The sequence below is a fragment of the Rattus norvegicus genome, chromosome 4 (assembly GCF_036323735.1).
Source record: "Rattus norvegicus strain BN/NHsdMcwi chromosome 4, GRCr8, whole genome shotgun sequence".
Taxonomy (NCBI): domain Eukaryota; kingdom Metazoa; phylum Chordata; class Mammalia; order Rodentia; family Muridae; genus Rattus; species Rattus norvegicus.
Genome location: NC_086022.1, coordinates 121,331,220 through 121,354,479, shown reverse-complemented (window position 1 = coordinate 121,354,479; position 23,260 = coordinate 121,331,220). Strand labels below are relative to the sequence as shown.

The 23,260-nt window shown below is 45.4% G+C and overlaps 3 protein-coding genes across 3 annotated transcripts in view; 2 read left to right on the top strand and 1 right to left on the bottom strand.

Annotated features, from left to right (window-relative positions):
* Gkn2 (gastrokine 2) overlaps positions 1-18,838 on the bottom strand; it is a 46,039-nt gene extending 27,201 nt beyond the window's left edge. The window contains exons 1-3 of the mRNA XM_039107366.1: positions 18,762-18,838; positions 14,923-15,000; positions 13,490-13,664 (exon numbers count right to left, since the gene is read on the bottom strand). The gene's annotated coding sequence lies outside the window, so the exon portion shown is untranslated. The remainder of the gene's footprint in view (positions 1-13,489; positions 13,665-14,922; positions 15,001-18,761) is intronic.
* Positions 1,775-7,063, top strand: Gkn1 (gastrokine 1). Its single transcript, NM_198972.1, has 6 exons — positions 1,775-1,824; positions 3,446-3,496; positions 3,583-3,720; positions 5,040-5,150; positions 6,022-6,163; positions 6,850-7,063. Exons 1-6 carry the CDS (start codon positions 1,813-1,815, stop codon positions 6,945-6,947), a joined length of 552 nt encoding a protein of 183 aa, NP_945323.1. The 5' UTR covers positions 1,775-1,812; the 3' UTR covers positions 6,948-7,063.
* A 92-nt stretch (positions 18,839-18,930) lies between the features above and the next one.
* The window catches only part of Antxr1 (ANTXR cell adhesion molecule 1), a 187,448-nt gene continuing 183,118 nt past the window's right edge, over positions 18,931-23,260 (top strand). The window contains exon 1 of the mRNA NM_001044249.2: positions 18,931-19,469. Coding sequence (NP_001037714.1) covers positions 19,282-19,469 — 188 coding nt within the window. The 5' untranslated portion in view covers positions 18,931-19,281. The remainder of the gene's footprint in view (positions 19,470-23,260) is intronic.

Below are 23,260 nucleotides of genomic sequence, written 5' to 3'. Positions count from 1 at the left end.
GCCATACTGGCATTCTGGAAGAGATGCTGGCCGAGAGCTGAGATCAGACCCCTGCAGCCTCGTAAGCTCCAGCCCATGTAGAAGAGGAAGGTTATGGGTTTGAGGGGGTTTTCAGAGTGGGAATCTGTGGATCAGCGATTAACAGAACACAGTTTCCCTCCTTTATCAAACTTGAAGCACTGGCTTCAGTGTTAGAAGAGAACAGGGGAAAAGATTAAGTACCAGATCTCTTTCAAAATTATTTTGAGTGTTTATTCTTCCTCTCCCAGGAGAAATCTTCCCTTATTTTAATAATAATTTGAAATTTTTCATTATCTAGAGCCGCGGTTCTCAACCTGTGGGTTGTGATCCCTTTGGGGAGATCGACCAGCCCTTTCACAGGGGTTGCACATCAGTTATCCTGCATAGTAGATGTTTACATTATGATTCATGACAGTACAAAAACTAGTTATAAAGTAGGAGCAAAATAGTTTTATGGTTGGGGTCACCACAACATAAGGAACTGTATTAAAGTGGGGTAACAGAAGACAGAGTTCCTCGATAGCACCCAGAGGCAATGAAAGAAGTTTCCGTGTGAAGAAGGTCTGGTGGCCACAGAAGTGAGGAGTTTGAAGAAGACAAAAGCATTGCCAACTAACAGTCCAGGAGAAGAGCGGGGTGTAAAAGAGTGAGTTCACATGAGATGCCTTGGATGCTACGATAGTGTGGGGAAATTGGTGTGGCTGGAACGCAGGTGCCAGGCATCTCCGACACAGGCAACTGGGGGAGCAGGAAACCCCTTAGGACGTCCCATGGATGCCATTCCAATAAGCTTGAAATTTTTCATAGGGACCGCCTGTGAATGTTTCTAAGTTCCAGAAATTAGCATTTATTTATTCGCCATGTTCTAGGGGAGAACCTTGGGGAAAATGGAGGACATACATTGAAATATCAGAGGCCTGGGGTGAGGCCAGCTGGCCCTACGGCTCTGGTTAAAATCCGTCAAGGAGTGCCTTGGCCAAGGCTGGGGTGCAGAGCTGTGGGTGAGATGTAATGGCAAGAGTTAGTCACTGAATATGTAGAAGGTAAGATGATGCCACCAACGGCCCCCAGAGCTCTAACCTGGTGGCCAGTGTTACCGCTGAGAAACCCAGGAATGAATGATGGGGGACGGCTTTGGTGCCAGCCACTTATGACACAGGTGAAAGCTGCACTGGCTTCGAGGCCAGACAATTCCTCAAGGAAACATCTGGACAGGGTGCAGGGCCGGTTTCCTTCCTTGATGTTCCTCTCATAGCTAAGACCGTCATCCCTCACCCACTGGTTTTGCTAAAAAGTTTGCAATACAACTTGAGCACGCTCAGGGTAGAAAGAGCTGGGAGAAGCTCACAGTAGGATTGGGGAAGAAACTGTTCACACATTCCCGTAGGAGCCAGTATCAGGAAGGGCAGGCGAGCACACAGGACTCATTTGTGTTTGGTTTTAGGGATTATTCCTTTCCTGAGTCTGAGCAGCAGCAACGTACAACATACCCACACCCATGGCTTCCATCGCACCAGAACTTATCACAAATCACGTTGGGGTCACTTCCTCATACCTTCCTCACGTCAGGTGATGAGTCAGAATGCCCCCTGTCTCAGTGCCCTACTGAGCAGGCAGCTAGAGGCTTCCGGGGACTCGGCTGCCACACAGATACAGGAAAGGGAGGGAGATAAGCTGTAGACTCCACCTGAGCACACCTAGCTTGAGCAAAGCTGGTCAGGTACAAATACCAGAGGGATGCACGTCCCCGAGCATGCCTGCCTGCTCCTCCACTCCACCACTGCTGTCGACATGGGGTTCACAGTAAGTCAGATCCTCCTTTCATATGCAGAACCATACAACTGGGAACCACTGTCAGGGGCGAGAGGGTTTGATTTCTATGGCACTGTGGTAATAATTCTCCTTTCTTTTCGTGGAATCATGGTGTTTACAAGCTCGACCATAGAGAAGAAGAAGAATTGCCCTGGAAGAGTCTGACACAGGCTGGTTACAGTAGAATTATCTTCCACATCACCTCTCCCAAGGCTCTTACTCAAGACGAGCAGTCTCTGGGCTCTAGAGTCTTCCTTAGCCTTGATCTCTTTCTCATTTCTGATTTCTCCTTTCTTATCCGTGATTTCCACTTTTATCAGTTCTGGGCATGTTCTGGTCAGACTGGGAGGTCGCTGTTGTCAAGACTCATCTTCAACACTCTTGGCTGCTAACTGGCCCTCCAAGAAGCAAGCGGCCCTCGGCCCTGTGCAGGCATTTCTCTGAGAAAGAGTCTGAGGGTGAAGCTAGCCCAGTTCCCTCACTGAAGTCCTAGGACACAGAGGCTCAAACAGGCTGGACATACACTATTCCAGCATACTCTCATGAATTTATGGAATCATAGATGTAAACTGTGACTTAGAAGTGTCTAGCCCAGAACAGGATGGATGGAGAGCTTCAAGCACAGGCCAGAGGGTTGCATTTCTCTTCTAGTTCTAGCTGTGAACAGGGAGTATCTTTGTCTAGGGCAATGGTTCTCAACCTTCCTAAGGCTGTGACCCTTGAATACAGTTCCTCATGTTATGGTGACCCCCAGTCATAAAATTTCTTCCACTGCTACTGCATAACTGTAATTTTGCTACCATTATGAATAGTAATGTATATATCTGATATGCAGGATACTGGATGAGACCCCTAAAAAAGAGTTGTTTCACCTCTAAAGGGGCTGTGACCCACAGGGTGAAAACTACTGGTCTAGGGCCCTTTAGTCCTCAGTAGCTGCCTCGTTCACAGGAGACAATATTGTGCTCAAAAACTCCCTCCACATCAGGCTTTTGAAGAGACAAATTTTAACTCTCTTGCACTGAAAAAAAAAAATAGAAACACTTAACCCACTAAGACAAGAAAAAGAGGATTCCTTCTGCTAGGTAGAAAGTGTTTCAGACAAAGGGAAAAAAAAGAAAAACCTTTTCAGGGCTTTCATTGCACTGCGCTATGCACTAATTTTACATTTTCTTCATCAGTTTTCAATGTCTGAAATTCAGTGTCAAAATTCTAAAACTGCATTTTAATATCATTACAGTAACTCAGCAATTCTAAGTTATCATTAAGTTTTTCTGCAGTTAAAAAGGTGCATGGGGGGCTGGAGAGATGGCTCAGTGGTTAAGAGCACTGGCTGCTCTTCCAGAGGTCCTAAGTTCAAATCCCAGCAACCACATGGTGGCTCACAACCATCTGTAATGCAATCTGATGCCCTCTTCTGGTGTCTAAAAACAGCTACAGTGTATTTATATAAATAAAAAATAAAACAAATCTTAAAAAGATGCATGGTGGGAGAAGAAAGCGCTGGTGGTTTGACAGCTGGGTAAAATCAGTAACTAGTTCTGATGAGCCTGGTGAGGGGAGCGGGTGCTGAAAACCATGTCACCGCCAGCCCTGGTCTCTGTGCTTTCAGGTCCTCATCGTTGGTCTGCTCGGGCTCCTCGCAGCTCCTGGCTTTGCTTACGTGAGTCTCACTTTCTCAAGTTCATTGCCAAAATGCATTTGGAGAGAAACATGATCTTACATCACTCCTTGTTTCTTGAATGTTAGACTATCAACATCAATGGTGACAGCAATGTAGACGGAAGTGGACAGCAGTCGGTGAGCATCAACGGTGTGCACAACGTGGCCAATATTGACAACAATAACGGCTGGGACTCCTGGAACAGCCTCTGGGACTATGAAAATGTACGTAATGGACACACAGGGTGAAGATATGGTGCGCCGACCGCCCATAAAAAAGCTTAAAGTGAATTCTAGCCGTTCGTGAGCATGATAGCTACCCAGCAAAGGCGCCCATTCTGCTCGAACGATTTTACTTTTTACATATAATTATCGCTAATAAATATTACACAATAGGTGGAAATTCAAACCAATGAATAGTAAGGATAAACTATGTACAAAGACAAGCACAAGCATTCTTTGGTCTTCCCTGCAGAGAGCCTCTGTGATGTAAAAGGTCCAACATTTTATGGAGACTGCATGAAATATGAATGATATTAGTTATAAGAGGAGGAGAAGCAAAGCAACACTTGGCCCCACCTGCCTATTACTACTTTCTTATTTAAACGTACTTTTAGAAAGCAAAGCCTGTCTTCCCTGCCTCCTGAAATCATTGAGGTAGACCAGGGTGTGACAGCCTGAAAAAGTTTGTCAGCAAAACACACACACATGCACACACATACACACATGCACATACACACATACACACACACATACACACAAATGCACATACACACACACGTACACACATACACACACATGACACACACACATACACACACATGCACACACATACACACATGCACATACACACACAGACACACACAGACACACACATACACACGCATGCACACACACATACACACACATGACACACACATACACACACATGCACACACATACACACATGCACATACACACAGACACACACATACACACACATGCACACACACATACACACACATGCACACACATACACACATGCACATAAACACACAGACACACACATACACACGCATGCACACACACATACACACACATGACACACACATACACACACATGCACACACATACACACATGCACATACACACAGACACACACATACACACACATGCACACACACATACACACACATGCACACACACATACACACACATGCACACACATACACACATGCACATACACACACAGACACACACATACACACACATGCACACACACATATACACACATGCACACACATACACACATGCACACACACACATACACACACACATGCACACACACACATACACACACACAACCTATCACACCTAGATTTATCCACCCTCTAAGAGTTTGCAGGTTATCCTTACATGTTAACCAGAGGCACAATTGCAGGACACCCAGACCCTGAGCATTCGTCCCAGCTCCTTGTGATCTTGTAGCTTGGTTCCTTCAGCTGTGACTTGTGACGAAGCTCCCAGGGAACCTGTGCCTCACCGCTCTCTGTCTTCTTTAATAGAGTTTTGCTGCAACGAGACTCTTTGCCAAGAAATCATGCATTGTGCACAAAATGAATAAGGACGCCATGCCCTCCCTTCAGGACCTCGATACACTGGTCAAGCAGCAAAAGGTAAAGGCGAGCCCTTTCTTTGGAGTGACAGGAAGTCTTACAGCCCCACCCACTCCCTCTGTGGTGGAGCATACCGGCATGTTTGTCCTGGTAAATAGCACAAAGGTGTAACAAATGTGAGGTGCTTGCTTGAATGGGGGTGGTTTCCACTGTATCCGATGCTGTGGCCCATATCTGCCTCAGCAGCGTCCAATAAAGGGCTGACTACCTTGAGTGTCAGAGACCCAAAAGTCTGCACATCTCAGTGCAAGCCCTCTATACTTCAAGGACACAGTCCTACAGTAGTTGGGGTTATCAGAACTAGAAGACATATAGACTGGATTTTCAGATAAAAAGAAATCCTTTTTAAAGTCTAAGTATGTCCTATACAATGTTTCAGATACTCGATACTTTAAAAAAAAAAAAAAAAGACTTGTTGCTTGAAAACCAAATGTAACCAAGTGTCCTGTATCCATTGTCAACGTAGCTATAGTAAATGGAAAGAGGGAATCCACGGTTTTCACAGCCAGATGCCTGAGTTACTCTTCTGCGTGAGAAACTGGTTCCTATAACAAGCAAGCTGGTGAATATATATAAGCCCCATCTTGGAAGTTATCACATAATACTACCTAAGGATCTAAGAGAGCAAAAAGTGCTTCAAATTTCAGAATAAGTTTTGCTTCAGACTTCTGTAAACAACTACAATTTTAAACTATCTAAGTCTCTCCAGACACTTAGAAATGCCAAGACACTCAAAGCTAGAATTGTCTCTTCACCTTAGTTAGAAACAAAATGGCCACCAAGAATTGCCCTTGCCTCTCTCTTCAGATCAGTAAAGCCCTGGGCTCAGTGCTCATTCACTTTCTTTCTTTCCCTTCACTCTCAACTTCAGGGTAAAGGGCCCGAGGGAGCATCTCCCAAGGACTTGATGTACTCCATCAACCCTACCAGAGTGGAGGACGTGAATACATTCGGGCCGAAGATTGCTAGCATGTGCCGGGGCATCCCTACCTATGTGGCTGAGGAGATTCCAGGTATGTACCCCAAGACAATGTATACCCCAACGCAGGAATGGTAGAGCTATTAGACACTCTAAAGTGTGATCGCAGATGGACCCATCACATGACATTACATAGCAGACACTTGATTCATGCTCGCTCCTCGTCAGACAGTTGTCCATGCCTCGAAAGTATTAGGTCACAAACTCCTCACAGAAATCTTAGTAGAATCCACAGGTTCTGCTATTAGTCTTACTTTTTGGAAACTGAGACACAGAGAAAGTTCATAAAGCCCTTGTCTGGCTCAGGTGCTATGTCTTTAACTTTATAGCAGACTGTCTCTTTGGATGGGATCTAGAGTAAACTCCAAATGTGTTCAAAGGAAGTGTGAGAAGCAGGGGTGGCCAAATGAAAGGGGAGCGCCAATGGAATCTGCCGACTTTCTGTAGAGCTTAACTCCTTGGCACTCAAAGAACAGTATCTACAGGGTATGAGCCTGAGAACCTAATCTAACAGCAAGTTTTCAAATCTCTGAAGTGAAAGGAGAGAGAGCGCGAGAGAAAAACAAAGTTAGAAACAGTAAGAGACAGAGAGACAGAGACGAAAAGACGGAATAGAGAAAGATTTTGAAATTAGTGTACAGTTTAGAAATGACAGGACACTCTCCTGTCCCTGCAGAGTCCCAGGACAGTCACTGATCCAGACTTCTTTTCTTTTCACAGGACCAAACCAGCCTTTGTACTCAAAGAAGTGCTACACAGCTAACATACTCTGGATTCTGCGCATGTCCTTCTGTGAAACATCAGTGGAAACATACTAGAAGTCACAGAAAGACAAAATGTGGGCTCTGACCATTGCAATACCTAATTATGAGAATGTTCTCGGAGAGTTATGATTAGCTTCTTTAAGGTTCAATAAACCCACCTGGCAGCACAAACAGTTTGTAATGACATCACTCAGGGTTTCTATGGGAGTGCAATGTGACATACGTTAGATCCACCTGTCAGCCTGTATTCAAGATCTCGCCCCTATAAAGGACCCCTTCAGAGGCCTCAGATGCTACAAATCACAGCCTGGGGATGGGCTCAGATAGGTCTCTGCTGTCTTGCTGTATTTAGGATCAGCAAGTTTAAAAAAAAACACTCAAAGTGCAAGGAGAGTTTCCTCCAAGGACCCAGAAGTGTCTATAATAACCCAAGGAAGAGACACTGGTAATGAAAGACTAGAGCACAATCCCGTCGATACTGAGAACCTCAGATTGCCTCTCTCTTCCCAGAACTGTACGTTCCCTTTCTGTAAACTCTGTTTCTCTCTTTCCTCTGAAGACACTTTTCTTATCATAGGACATGATAACTAGATCAGAAAGCCAGCCTCATTCTCCACATTTGTATGTCTTCCCAGTTCAAGTTGAATGGTACTTCTATATTCCCTTGACCATATTTGATTCAATAGTCTACAGGTACATTCCATGACAGAGCAAGAGTGAGATCACGTGGCACCCAAGCACATGGGTCTCCACTGAAGGAGAAAGATCTGAAAGAAAGCAGACTCCCGACATTTGTGTATTGAAACAGGAGCCAGCACTTCGTTTTAAAAGCTGCTCCTATATGTTGCTCAGTTCCTAGAATCATCAGAGAATTCTCGCTCCATTATTTTATGTTTACCTGAGCTGTTACTATGTAAACCTAACAAACTGAGCAAAACGTCGATTCCCATCACTTAGACAGTGATCCATACCCGTCATTTAGACAGTGATCTATAATTGGTCACTTAGACAGTGATCTACACTGGCCAGTGCCTACCAGAAGGAGACTATCATAGTTATCTTCATTATATTGCAATTTCATCACTTTTTGCAAATTAGTGTTATTTCTGAAATATTCTGAAGCCCCCAAAGGCAAAACATTATCTGAGATCCATTAATGATCACAGTGGTAGGGGGTTAGAGAGATGGCTCAGTGGTTAAGACCACTTGCTACTCTCCCAGAGAACCCAGGCAGGCCCAATTCTCAGTGCCCACATAGCAGCTCACAACCATCCCTAACTCAGGTTCCAGGAGATCCAAAATCTTCTTCTGACCTCTACACATACTAGACATACACATGGCGCACCGACATTCATACAGGCAAAACACCCATACACAATAAACATAAATAGGAATTTTCAACAAGGGGAAATATACAATATTAAAGTAAAAGTAAAGATATTCACTAATATCACAAATTACTAAAATGAGAAACAAATACACAATGCTAAGGGATCAGAGATCCTAGCTTAGCTCTACTTATGATAGCCTAGTTTAGTTAGCCTAGTTAGTATGAGCCCAGGATTTCTCCTCACACAAATTTATTCAATTCCATTCACTGGGACCGAAGATGTAGATTTCTGGAAGACAAAGGAGTGATCTGTGACAACTTCACAAACTAAGCCTTAGATAACATCTATGTCCTTCATGGTTATTGTGAGGAACATCAAAGGCCAGAGTTTTAGGACAGACACGCGCGCGTGCACACACACACACACACACACACACACACGCACACACACGCATGCACACACGCACACACACACACCCATCTATGCCTGCCCAGAGCCTCTGATTCCTTTAGCTAACCACACAGGGAAGCCAAATCAACAATGCTGCCTTTCATGCTCCAGGAAATCAAATGGCTTCTCCCTCCTCATTTAATTCATCCCGAAAAAATTGCTCAAGAAATAGTGAAATTCAGCCCAGACTTCTCTCCAGCAATTTGCTAAAAATCTTCTATAGAAAAATACAGAGAGGGGACTTCACACAGAGAACCTGTCCCTTCCTGAGTCCTCCCCACCAGGTCTCTATGAGCAGTGTCAGAGCTTGGGCACAGAAGGCATAGCCCGTCTCCTATAGTACCCACTGCAGATAGTATGAACTGATACGTTAAGCAAAGCTGGAGTCAAAAACTGGTTTCTAAGTACATTAGCTAACTACTCAGGACCAGACCGTATCAACAACATCAGTCAACTATTAAAGCCATCTGTATTAACACCATCCTGGGCTCTCAGCAGCATTCGAGAGCAAGCATTTTCTACTGGGCTGTGGTAGCTAGCCAGCAGCTGCCAGACTGAAACTGGGGGTAGCTGAACTTCTCTATGTCAAACCACAAGTCCTGCTGGCTCTGTTTTCTTCCAGGAGCCTCACTCTGGGCTCCAGATAGAGGAGATATCACACTCCAGAGAGAAACCTTGCTTAGGGTAAGGACAGGGAGCACTGTCAACCTTCCAATCACATCTCAAATCCCTGTTTACATCACATCTACCATCCGGTGAGCTAAAGTAGAGATGCAGGGAAGAGACTCTCTGTGCCCTTCTCAGGTGAGGGGCACTGAACAGTCTGCTCAAAGCTTGTCACTGGAAGAGATGGTGAGTGGACCGCATCTGTGTACTCAGAATCTCACTAAAACCAAAGTAGGGAGAGTAAAAGCAATAAAACTCATACACACACACGCACACGCACATGCACACGCACACACACACACACACACACACACACAAAATGAGGTGAGAGGAAAGGGTTCGTTTGGCTTACACTTCCAGGTCAAAGGTTAACACTGAGGGAAATCAGGGCAGGAAGTCAAGCAGAAACCGTAAGGGCTGCTTCCTGGATTGCTCAGGCTCATGCTTAGTTGGCGTTCTTAGACAGTTCAGGGACCACCTGCCTAGAGAACAGTGCTACCCGCAGTAGGCCAGACCTTCCTAAATCAATTAACAAGTCAGTGCCCCACAGACCAACCTGATACAGGCAATCACTTAGTTAAGGATCCCTGCTCAGGTCATTCTGGGTTGTGGCAAGATGGTATTTAAACCAACGATTACACCACCTTTACCTGAGGCCACATGTTGGTTTAAATTTTGCTGAAGTGTTGGCTTCTCTCTCACAGGTCACTATATTTTAGGAATGTATAACAGTCACCAAAGAATTTCTAGTTGCTTAATCTCATGAAGATGTTTCAGTGCTCTGCGTCTTTGTTCCAACTGGAGTGCGTGGCTGTTCTCTCTTAGAAATGCCACGTTCTTTAAAAACATTGCTGTTCTCCAAGGTTCCTCACTAGGCCTCTAACTTTGTTGTTGTTGTTCGATTGATTGTTTACCTCTTTTTCAATGCCCAGGGAGGCATCTAAGCACACATAGCTCCAGTTCCCACAAGTCATGGCTTCCAAAGCTCTTCTGTCCACACGTTGCCTCCGAATGTAAAATGCACACAGCTATTTTCCGCATTATAATTCTATAACTAAATAGAAAGCGGTGGCATTGGGTAACAGGGAAGGAAAATATACCAGAAACTGTAGAGAAAATGTTTCTGAAGTTACATCTCAGAGCAAGGTCAAGTCATCCAACGAGGGAGGCACAGCAATCCTGCAGTTCATATGACTAGACTGGAGAGCAAGGAAGACTAGAAGATGTAATTGGAACAATTCTATGTTGGGAAAACATGATTTATGGAGAACTATCAACATGTGGGAAAGCATTCCAAAAATATCCACTGTGGATGCCTAGAGCGCCACTGCTTTGCTGGGCTTGAGTGTTTTTCTTCCCTTCCTCTGTTTCCCACAGTTCCTGAATTGAGTGCACGGTCAATAGCTGTGTTGTAAACGGACCCCATTACTTAGGAAGTATGCAATGAATTCCCATGATGCTTCTGCATTGTAAGTTTCTGTCCAAACATTAAATTATGGCTCCTCCTTATCTACCACCCAAGAATTTCCTTCTGCCTTGGGGCAGTTTTCTGACTGTGGGTCTTTATTTCTTCCTTATTGGCTCTTGGATTTGTAATAATTCCACTGAGTGTCTCATCTATTTCAACCCAAAGATAATAATTCCCTTTGGCTTTCTTTATATGTTTACTCACTGACTCCACTGTTTTCTTTGGGCATAAGGAACAATTTAAAGGCCCAAACTTACAACATGGTTAAGATTTCACAGCAATCACCCGTGATGAGAAATACCATGGGGAAGAGAACAGAGCTTGCGATCGCAGCGCCCTTCGTGCCTGGAGTTTTCTATTTGACAGGTGCACCAAGTGGCTTCAGAATTGGTTCCTACTCAGGAAACCTGCTGACCCTCATGCTTCATAGGTGACAAGTGGTTTCTTGGCTTTTACTTTGGCCACAAGAAAGACAAACACATCAAGTATGAGGGTCCAGGATGAGCCAGTCTCTCAGATACCCATCTTGGTTGGGCACATATTTACTTATCTACTCAGGCTCAGAGCAAATACATCAGAGAAATGCAAATTTCATTAGCTATAGCTCCATTCACACACCACCGTGCTCTGGGTCCTAATGGGTTAGGAGTGGGGATGAGCATCCTGGATCTCTCATTCAAGCTAGAGGCAGTTTATATAGCCCATAATTTAGTCTTATCTTCATGGGCTACTTCATGATCACTCTTAGGTCTCTTACTGAAAGGGAGTTCACAAGAACAGAAAGAAACAGTTGTGTTTTCTTAGATCATTCACCTCCAAACAAGTTGTCCTAGTGAATGGGTTGCCAAGGACGTTATTATTCTTTTGGACTTGTCATGAGGTGGAAAGGACATGTTGAGTTTTCTCTCAAAGATAAGATAAACATCATGTGTGCTAATACTGGCTATACATTTCTATCTCCCAATAATCTCTATGGAAATCTAAGCTAAGTCACCTATTCCCCCATTCAAAGCACAGGGACTTCCACATAAATACATATGTTGTTACTTTTTTCTCAATTCTTATAACAAAAAATACTGAGAAAGCAGCCCGAGAAAGGAATGAATGTCTCCTGTGTCTCTCAGTTGGAGGATACAGTCATCATGGTGGAGAAGAGTTGGAGGCTGGGCTGAGGGCAGCTGCTCACTTCCATCAGGAAGCACAGAGATAAACGCTGGTGCCCAGTGGGCTTTCCAGCTCCTTTCTCCCCCTTTTGTTTAGTCTCAGCCCCCAGCCTATGTTTGGGTTGGGACTTTTCTCTTCAGTTAACTCTCTAGAAACCCTCACAGTCATCCCCAAATGTTTGTCTCCCAGGTGCCTCCAAATCTAGCCAAGTTGATCATGAAGATGAGTTATCACAGTAGATACCTGAAAGGTATTTAATCAATGAACAAATTAATAAGAATGAATAGTAAGTATACTTATTATCATAATATTTTATTGACTTTTTGAGAAATTCATATATGCATACAATATATTTTGATTATATGACCCCTCACTCCTTCCCCTAACTCCTAATCTGTGCTTTTAAAATGGATCTAGATATCTCAAAAACCAGTAAGGGCCAGCAGAGATGGTTCAGTGGATAAAAGCACTTGCCAAGCAAGCTTGGGGACCTGAACTGGATATTATAACTCACAAAAGGGTGAGAGAACAGACATTAAAAAGTTGTTCTCTGACCTTTCTTATATATGCATATTCCTCACTGCCATTACACACACACACACACACACACACCCCAATCCACATATACACACCCCACATCCACATATACACACCCCACATCCACATATACACACACCACATCCACATTCTATTCATATACCATGCATATACACACACATACCATACACATATACAAATACCACAGAGAGAGAAATAATAATAATGATAATAATAATAACAATAATAATTAAGAAACAGAGGAGCATCTCTAGTTATAGAATGCACTCAGACATCTCACTAGAGCTCAGCTATTAGACATTTTTGGCTGTAGAAATTGGACTTTCGCCACTGGCTTACTGATAGTCTGTCCATTTGTTTCCTACACGCATCCTAGGAAACCACCAATTCCTAGTCCTTCCTGTGTAAGCCAAAGTCTTCATCTTCGCCTTTTTACAAGTTGATAATATGAATAGCCTATACACTAAGTGAGCTTTGATTTACTGTTAGAAAAATCACATGATCTGCAAGTGATTCTCCTAAACACATTCTTACTCCCAGAAGAAATTCAAGTGCAATTTTCCAGAGTCTCCCAGCAGCAATCCAATCCCAAGCCCAGTGAGAGCTCCCCGGGGCCGTCTTGCACACCTGCTGAACATCTTGGCCATGTAGTTAATATTGTCATTCTCTATTATGAAGTTGGAAATTGTGCCAAGGGTGGATGAAGGAACTTCCACAGTCAACCAATTAGCACAAGCAGAACTTGCCCTTCCCTGACAGCTTAGTTTGAGACTCTGTTATTAACTCGCAGGTCACTCTGACCAGTCAGTGTTGAAGAAGGAACATTAATTCTGCGTGTTTTGATAGCTTTCATCAGGGAAGAAGAGACCATCAGACAAGGAAAGAAGCAAAATAGGCCATCACTATTTGTGTCCCTTAAATCCTTACATCCATTTCTAGTGTTCTACAGATATTTGTACCTTGAAGATGATCTTGGAGTTGTTCCACAGTGCACAAGCATCCTTCACAGGACCCATCCACACATGCACCACATGCCCACACTCAGAGGGCCACTTGCTTGCGCTTTAGACAGTGATGTAATGCGGCCCCTCACGTCTGACGCCATGATGGAAGTGAACTCAGACCTTGGAATACCTGCAAAGACGAGAACAGAGACCTGATCATCCAAGTCCACGTTCTGGAAAAGTCTCTAAATGTACTAACCTTGCCCTTTGGCTTCTGCAGTCTGTTTTTGGCTAACTGTTCTTCTGACTGAGGTGTGTGAATGGAGGATGTGGTTTTCTGTGCTTAAAAGCTCACCCTGAACTAAGCCACTACCTAAAGACTATACATGGACTGACTCTGGACTCTGACCCCATAGGTAGCAGTGAATATCCTAGTAAGAGCACCAGTGGAAGGGGAAGCCCTGGGTCCTGCTAAGACTGACCCCCCAGTGAACTAGACTATGGGGGGAGGGCGGCAATGGGGGGAGGATGGGGAGGGGAACACCAATATAGAAGGGGAGGGGGAGGGGTTAGGGGGATGTTGGCCCGGAAACAGGGCAAGGGAATAACATTCGAAATGTAAATAAGAAATACTCAAGTTAATAATAATAATTAAAAAAAAAGCTCACCCTGAGAAAGTCTTAGGACTACGCTGAGGTCCTGAATACACAGTACAGTTACCAGCAGGACAATTAAAGACCTCCTAAAGGCTTGAACCCATGTCCAAGTAGTCTTCTCTTGTAGATACCCCAACAGCAGTGGACATCGAAAGGGCCAAAACAATTTTGGGCCTGACAGATCTGGAGAGGTTTTCCCTGTCATCATCAGTTGTGAGCTGGTCTACAGCTTGTGAGAATGACTCTTACCTATGCCAGAGTTGAACAGAATTAGCGCTGAACTGACCCGGTCTGTGATTGGCTCTGTGTTGGCTTATCTAAGATGGCTATCTATTGTGTATATGTGAGCTCCAGGCTGCTCAGAACCCCAGACTGTACTGACCCATTTCAGTTTTTGAGTTTCATTGGCCTAGTCTCTGTTCCTTGTGAAATGAATCCTGGCAAAGACCAGAGAAGGAGTTCTTCAGGAGGTTGGGTCAATAGTGATGGCTAATATTACAGGATTCAGAATTGCCTGGTATTTAAACCTCTGACCGTACCTGTGAGAGAGGTTTTTTTTTTAAGAGAATTTTTTTAAATTATCTTATTTATTTTAAGTACACTGTAGCCATCTTCAGACACACCAGAAAAGGGCATCAGATCTCATTACAGATGGTTGTGAACCACCATGTGGTTGCTGGGATTTCAACTCGGGACCTCTGGAAGAGCAGTCCATGCTCTTAACCACTGAGCCATCACTCCAGCCCGGGAGTTTTTTTTTTATATTAGATTAGTTGAAGTAGGAAGGCTTACCTTGACAGTAGGTAATAACATTCCACAGGCTGGGGCTCCAGCTGAGTTCTGGGATTCATTGCCTTCTCCTTCCTGACCCTAGAAATAATGTGATCAGCTGTCTTGAGTTCTTGCTACCATCAGAGGCAGTATCCCTTCCCATTTAAAGATCCCCTTATTGCTTTTTTTGGTCCCAGTGATGAGAAAACTAAGATTAATCTAGACAGTAGCTATAGCAGAGCTAGCTTGTGGCTGGATTAAGTAGGATCTGGTTTGGACTTATAATTGACCCATCTACAACATGAGCTTATTCTTTGGAGGGCTCTGGATTGATTAGTCAGAGTTGGGTGATATTCCACAGTTAGTGGGTTTTGTCTCTGCATTGCAAGGGCTGCTAACAGGGCTTTTGGGCTGGTGCATTGGATTGAACCAAGAGCTATTTTGTATCTAACTTCCTTGAAGCTAGACTCAGCTTGGCTTTGGGGGATGGTGGTGGTATTAATGTTCCTGGGTTGAACAGCTCTGACCATTTCTGGACTGAAGTTGTAGATTGTCAGGCCTCTGGGATTCCTCATGACGCCTTCCTGGTGACTGCTCCCAAGCCTGGGCTTTGCTTGATCACTAGTACTTTTGTTTATCCCACCACCAAAGCCAATATGGCTCAGATTTTTCAGAAATTCTGTTGTTCCAGATGATAAATTGCTTCTGATAAATATTCTCCTGGCCTTTTTACACACACAGTGTGTGGTCCAGGGACTAGTGAGAACCTACAAATAGTGGACTTATTCAATTGACATGAAATGTGACACAAATGTGTTAGATTTGTCCACATTGTTGGCAGCTGTTTATAAGAGAAACAATTTAAGTTTTATTCTGTCTGTACTTGTCTGCAGCCCTTTTTAGAGCCTTTGTCAATAACTCAAGTAGCATGTTGATGCCCAACGAGATTCCAGGAGGATTAGATAGCAGCTCGAGAGAGTAATGCAGAACCTAGCAGGTGTCTGACAGCTTGGCACATGGATCATGGGAGGGAGGGGGTCCACAGGGAGTGCATCAGTAAGAAGCTGCTACTCCCAGTCTAGAGCAATTTCTCTAATCTCTTGAAAGACAGAGACTAGAGATTTCTGGAATTCTTAAGTACTTTTCCTATGGAAGATAAAACATCTGAATAGTCAAAAACTACCTCCTTGTTTCTTATCACCTGGAAAGGAAGGGGTTCACTTCCCACTGACACGGCACAGGATCATGTCCCTTGCTCATCTCCACTGGAACACTCCCGAGTGAAACTGACACTTGTCAGGTTAATGGGGGTTCCCAGGGCTTGTTCTCCTGATGTCCACAGTACATGGACTGTCTAGACTCTTTCACACCCTGGCTTCTACCCTGGCTGGGAGGGAGGAGAAAGAAGAGGAGAATGAAGAGGAGGGGGAAGGAGGGGGAAGGAGGAGGACGAGGAGGAGCAGGAAGAGAAGGAGAAGGAAGAAGAGGAGGATAAAAAAGAAGAGGAAAAGGAAGAAAAGGAAAAGGAAGAGGAGAAGGGGGAGGAGAAGGAAGAGGAAAAGGAGAAGAAGGAAAAGGGGAAAAGGAGAAAGAGGAGGAGGAGAAGGGGGAGGAGGAGAAGGAAGAGGAGAAGGAGAAGGAAGAGAAGGAGGGCGATGAGGAAGAGGAAGAAGAGGAGGAAGAGGAAGGAGCAGCAGAGGCAGCAGCAGCAGCAGCACACTGGGGGTGATCCTCTTGGATCAAAAGGCCTCTTTGCAAAATCATGAAAGAGGCATGGCAGCTGGTACTCTCCAATAGCTGGATGACTCCAACTACTTCTCTGCCCTCTCCAGGGCCACAGTTATCCTTGGTGGGCCACACTCTTCTACCCTCCCCACTTCTCACATATTTTGAATGAAATCTCCTCCCATGCTCAACCTAAGCCTTTGCCTGTCCTACACAATGGCGTTTTGGGGCCTCAGGGAGATCTATCATCGACCCGATGCTCTCTCCCAGGCTGACCTTCTAGACTACTCCCACCCCATAATACTCTCAAGGCATTCCTCTCCCACCCAATCTCTTAAACAGCTCAGAGACCATCCAGGGCATGTGAAAGAGATGTTCTTAACCCCTGGTTCCTCCTGTCCCTTGCTTCCCTGCAGGAACATGCAAACCCTTTCCCCCCAGTCTCAGAATTCTTTTCTTATTACACTATCCCCAAGTTCCTTCTCGTCCTGGACCAGTGTCCCCCTCTCCCAGTTTTCCAGCCTTCATTGGTCTAGCTGGTTTCTGTAGATTTCCCCTCCTCTTTCTTATCACAGAGCTTGGTGGGGCCAAGATGGGTTTTCCTTGTTTAAGGCAGAAGAAAAATATAGAAAAAGCAAACATAATCAGTTAGAGTATATTTATTTCCCCTAATTATTTTTTCCTGCAAACAGTAATTCTAAAACTGTGGGTGCTAGCAGGTAGTACTGGAAGACAGCTTCACGGACAAGCAAGTCTGGGAAATGGTCAAATCATTTTTTTCCCTACAGAAATTCTCCAGTGTTTAAAGTGATAACAGGCATGTATTAGTTATCTGTTGATTGCATAACAAACCATCCCAAAGCCAGGAGCTCAGAACACAGGCAAACATTGTCTCCCGTTTTCCAGGGTTGGGAGTCAGCAGAGGGCCAGGTCAGGTGCCTGCTTAGGTGTCAGAGGCTGCAGTCACCTGAAGGCTTGGCAGGCACTGGAGAATCAGTAGTGAAACAGTTAATCCTCAAACATGTCACCAGGGTGAGTGTTAGCTGTTGGTGGGGGGTGGCAGTGTCCAGCCACATGGGGCTTCTTCACAAAGGCCCTGGGTGGGGGTGGGGGAGTTTCACAATGTACCACTGAGCATCTAAAGAAGTGATCCAAGGGAAGTTACGTGCCCCATATCTGTGCCTCAAAAAATCAGACACCATCAATTCTGCACTGTGAACTAAGTCACTCCCACATCACTCTATGTGGAAGGTGTGTGAACTGAGGCTGGGTGACTCTAGAGATCACCTCAGGGGGAACTAGTGCAAGTCACTAAAAAAGTACTTATTTGAAAACACAATCAATGATTAATAGATTATTCCAAGATACTGGAATTCTATGATGTGTGCTTTGGAGGAAATTTGCCAGGGTGGCCATGATGAGGAGTAAAAGACTTGGGTGTGCCTATCTAGAAGAGCCTGAAGCTGGGACAAGAGTGCACATTGATTTGGGATCTTCAGAGGGGGTGGGGAAGTTAGACCTTGTGTCCTGTGGGAACTGGGACTCGAACTAAGGAAGACCCTTCAGTCTAGAAAGGTAAGCACAAGACTCTTGTACAGTGCTTAATTCCCTGAACTGTCTGTAGCTTTGAAAGCTGTTTACCCTCACAGTGCTTCAACAAAGATGGGGAGGGAAAAACAAAGTTCGCAGGCAGAAAGAAGAGTGGTTACCGCAGACTCCCTTAAACGTGGAGATGAGGACAGTCTAGACGCCTTGGCTGCTCCAAGCCTCAACGATTACACTTGGTGGCATTGTATGTGCAGATTTCAACCAGAGCCCTTTATGATCATAAAAATAAAATAATAATAATGAAAAATAAATATATGCACGATCTCTTGGTGGCTCGGATTGCAAAGGCCTTGTGCTTCATTTGCACAAAGGCTCATGTTTGAAAAATCCCGACCTAGAGTTGGAGCCACCCTGCTTGAAGGAAATGAGTTTTCATCAAATGTTTACAGCGACGGTATCCGCAGATGCAGAAGAATAAAACAGAAAGAAGGCATCGGGGATGGGGGGTAGAGAGGATAAAGAGGTGGCCGTGGTTAAGGCAAGAAAGGAGACGAAAAAGAAGGGTTAGTTAAAGACGTGCAGCTCACCTGAAAACGTTTAAGATTTATCCACTGCCAAAAGTCCCCACCCAATTCTGCCCCAGCCAAGGTCTGGTAGACCCCAACATTTTCGCTGCCCTTGGCCACAAGATGGCACTCTTTGGACTTTTTCACCAAAAAAAAAAAAAAAAAAAAAAAAAAAAAGAAAGAAAGAAAAGAAAGAAAGAAAGGAGGGGAAGAAGGGGAGGGAGCAAAGACACCGCACTGCCCCAACCAAGAACAATTTGAAAACCCACCCCATCATACTTAAAAATCTAGGACAAAGAGCCGTCGGGACGGAACTGCTTCGACTGCAAAGCTTCGAGCGCAGCTTGGGAGCCGCCTGGTGGCCCGAGCCCGAGAGCTCCACAGAGCAGAGCGCCCTGGGGTCCCTGAAACTCGAAACCCGGGCGCTGAACCGGCGGAAACTAAAGCGAAATCCTTGAACTTCTCTGGACAATTGCTTCCGGGCGTTTGCAGAGAGCCGAGGGACCTGACGGGAGCCCAGGCCGCGTATGGCGCGCCCCTGATGTCCCACGGACGCCAGCGAGGCCAGCGCTCCAGCTGCAGCATGGACCGCGCGGGGCGCCTGGGCACGGGCCTGCGGGGACTCTGCGTGGCTGCGCTCGTGCTCGTGTGCGCCGGACAAGGGGGCCGCCGAGAGGACGGGGGACCAGCTTGCTACGGGGGATTCGACCTCTACTTCATCCTAGACAAGTAAGTGCCTGGAGGATGCTGCTCTTGAGGGACGGTCCCTAGGGCGCACCACAGCTGGCCTCTGGTCCGCAGCTGCGGGGCTCCTGACTTCTTAGCCTGCTTTCTTTACTGTCTCTGGCTGGGGCTTGCGAGTCCAGGAAGGATGCAGTTGGCTCTATTTGTCTTACTGCTTCCCACCTTGGGGATTAGGAATTGCAACCAGAAGTAGAATTTGCAGAAACTTCCAAAATTAGAGGCGAGGATACTCTTCAGAATTAGCCATCTGTTTTTCCAAAATGTAAAAATAAAGTCTTTGTTCTCGTGGCATGATGCCCGTCGACCCTGGCCACTTGTGGAAGTCGAAGGCACGGATTCTCCACCTCTGGGGTTCCAACTAGGTTTGTGTGTGTGTGTGTGTGTGTGTGTGTGTGTGTGTGTGTGTGTGTGTGTGTGTGTGTGCGGACTTCACCCTCCGCTTTAGGACTGTAAGCACCATTCTGTCCCCTACCCTATACACAGATGCCTAGTACACAGCCACTCTTCTGCCCGAGTGGTGTCAACCAAAAATGCTTTCAAATCCTGGCAAATGTCCCCAGCACCCTTTGCCTTCAGAACTGAGATGTAGGTAAATTTGGGCTGTTGGTTTTTGACTGATGGGCTGCCAGGGAAACCAGCAAGATTACTCCTTACTAAAACGAGCTTTGCTTAAGGAATAACTGAGTTAAGGCCAGTTCGACACTTTCCAGATCCCTACGGGGTTGCCAAGCCACAGTTACTCAAGTAAGTTCCATGCGATCTGCTGAAAAGCAGCTACAACAATAAAAAAGTCCCTCAAGATCCGGGCGCCTTAGATCTGTGCCGGTGCCAGCAGAGGCGCTTGCAGCTACAGTGGTGGGGAGGTGGATTTCACAGACTGGAAAGTATTTGGGAGTTGGAACAAGAGTCCTGAAAAAGAAGCTGGCCGCTGGACCCTAAATGTGCTTCCCAGTTGCTGCTGGGGTTTGGTTTTTCCGTAGAGGCTGTTTTGAACTCCAGATACTTTGGATAAAAAAGTGAGGTCTCTTTCTTACAGATTTACGAGAAGGTGGATACAGAAAAAATCAGGCCCGGGCTAAGAACTGAAAATCTTTTGTTACTTTAGCAGGTGGGCGCCGGAGTTCCTGGGTCAGGGAGACTCTGGGACTGTGTCTGGAACCCATGGTGCTCCCCATTGTGCCCCTCTCAGGGGAACTTTGGGGGCTGGATCTGTGCCACCATCAAGCAGGGTGCTTGCCTAGAATGCACCAAGCCCCAGCACCATAAAACCCGTAAGCTCACTGTGATGGTGGCGGTGCACACCTGTATCCCTGCAGTTGGGAGGAATTCAAGGTGATCCTGGGCTCCTAGGCTGCATAATGGGTTTGAAGCCAACCTGGGTTACTTGAGTCTGTCTCATGAAACAAACAGTAACGACAGAAGCCTTAGCCCCAGACATCCCAAGAGACCCACAGGGAAACCTGAGCAAACGAAAATCACTGTCTCCCCAGAAGACTGCCTGGGTGCTGCGAACATAACCTGGAGGCCTAAATCTATAATTTGAACTGAACTTTTTGGTCCAATTTCTAAATGGAATTTCTTCAGGTGATGGAAAGGACTCAGCAGAATCATCTTAGGATCATTTCTGGGGTGTGGGGCCTTGCAACTAAGTCAAAAGGTGTAATTTTTTGAAAGGAACAGTGAAGGCATGCTTTCTCTGCAAAGATTTAAAAATACTAGAAGGCAAATCACTGAAAACAGCGTGGAAAGGTTCAAAGGGTATGTGGACAAGGACTCTCCGTGGAACCCCAGGCTTACATCTTATAGAGAATGGCAGGAACACAGACGCCTGGAAGACTAGAGGGGGATTCAAATAGATAAGCTCTGTGGTCTTGGGGGTGCACAGCACAGGTGAAGTACGACAAGCTACTAAAGCTTTTCCGCCCCAACTTTCTCTCTGAAGACTACTCTTGGTGTGGAAAAGCTACCTAGAAAATAGCTTTATGTCTTAATTTCCAAAGAAGAACATCTATCTGTTAAAGCTAATATATTAACAGAAACATTCTGATCCACTAGCAATTCAAGGGGTGTGTGGGGGCAGGCGCAGTTGTCCTATTATGTTGGCAGAGGCTTTTAAGGCATTACGACGTCCAGCAGTGGCCGCCTGTGCCCTGTCTTGCTTGGGACAGTGTGAACTGGTAGTCTTTGTGCACTTGAACTGCGTGGTAGAATTTTCTAGAAGGGCAGAGTGCTTCGTGCTCCTGCTGTCCAGAACAGTAGCTACTTGCCATATGTGCCCTCCCATGCAAATGAGGACGTGAACTTTTAATTTTGTTTAAATTAAATGGTCCCATGTGGCTGCCATGTGAGTCATGGATGAGAGGATGCATCGGCAGGAAGTATCATGTGCTCTTAACACAATGAAGATTCTTCCTTTTCATCCAACAAGTCTTTATCTTAAGAAAAAAATGCATTAGAAAAGATTCCCTTCCTGTGAGTCTATGGTAGGGCTGTTTAGGGTAAAAAGCCGAGAATTACCTAAATGCCCAACAATGGGATTGAAGTCAGACCTGAAATATGCAGTGTGCTGTACACTCATTGCAGACTGTGTGTGTTTGCAAGATATTTTAGGAGAAATATATAATACTTACACTATTATGTTTCCAAACATTGTGTGCATTCCACCTTTGTAAGGAGCAAGGCCAGGCTCGATGCCAACACTTGGGAGACCAAGGCCAACCTGAGCTAAGTAACTAGATTCTGTCTCAGAGCCGAGCAAAACAAAGCTAATGTGTGTGTGTGAGAGTGTGTGTGAGTGTGTGTGAGTGTGTGTGTGTGAGAGTGTGAGTGTGTGTATGTGTGTGTGAGTGTGTGTATGTGTGTGAGTGTGTGTGAGAGTGTGTGTGTGAGTGTGTGTATGTGTGTGTGTGAGAGTGAGTGTGTATGTGTGAGAGTGAGTGTGTGAGTGTGTGTGAGTGTGTGTGAGTGTGTGAGTGTGTGTGTTAGTGTGTGTGAGAGTGTGTGTGTGAGTGTGTGTATGTGTGTGTGAGAGTGAGTGTGTATGTGTGAGAGTGAGTGTGTGAGTGTGTGTGAGTGTGTGTGTGAGTGTGTGAGTGTGTGTGAGTGTGTGAGTGTGTGTGTGAGTGTGTGTGAGTGTGTGAGTGTGTGTGTTAGTGTGTGTTAGTGTGTGTGAGTGTGTGTGAGTGTGTGTATGCGTGGGTGTGTGTTTACTTACTGTTAGGATAGCATTCCTCTTCAGAAGCTAATAGTTTTAACTTCTGAAGTTCCAAGTTTCTCTACAGTAAACGTACCAGTTTTATGCTCAACAAAATGTGATTTTGAATTCTTAAGGACTGTGTGGAGAGAGGTTGTGGTCAGTGGACTGAGTCCTCAGCCCCTGGCTATTAAGAAAGAAGCTACCCCCTTTCACACTTAATTCTAAGCCTCTAACTTCCTATCATTGTCTTTCTGGGGTATTTTTGTGCTGAATGAAAGCTTGCTAGAATTTCTACATCGTATGCACACGTCCAGCTTGCCAACTACAGCCGGGCGAATGAGTCAATGCGATTTCGAAGTCCAGAGCTAGAGAACAGACCACTAGGCAGGATGGCAGATAGGCAGCAGGGCAGTCCCTACAAAGTCCTCTGTCCTGGAAAGGAACTCCCCAGACACTGCTGTGCATACCAAGACCGCAGCAAAGTGGGAAGGGAAAGAATGCTGACTGGGTTTGTGTTCGGGCCTCTGAGACCCTTGGCTGCTGGTTACAGGCAGAACAGTGGCCACAGGGAAGCGAGTCT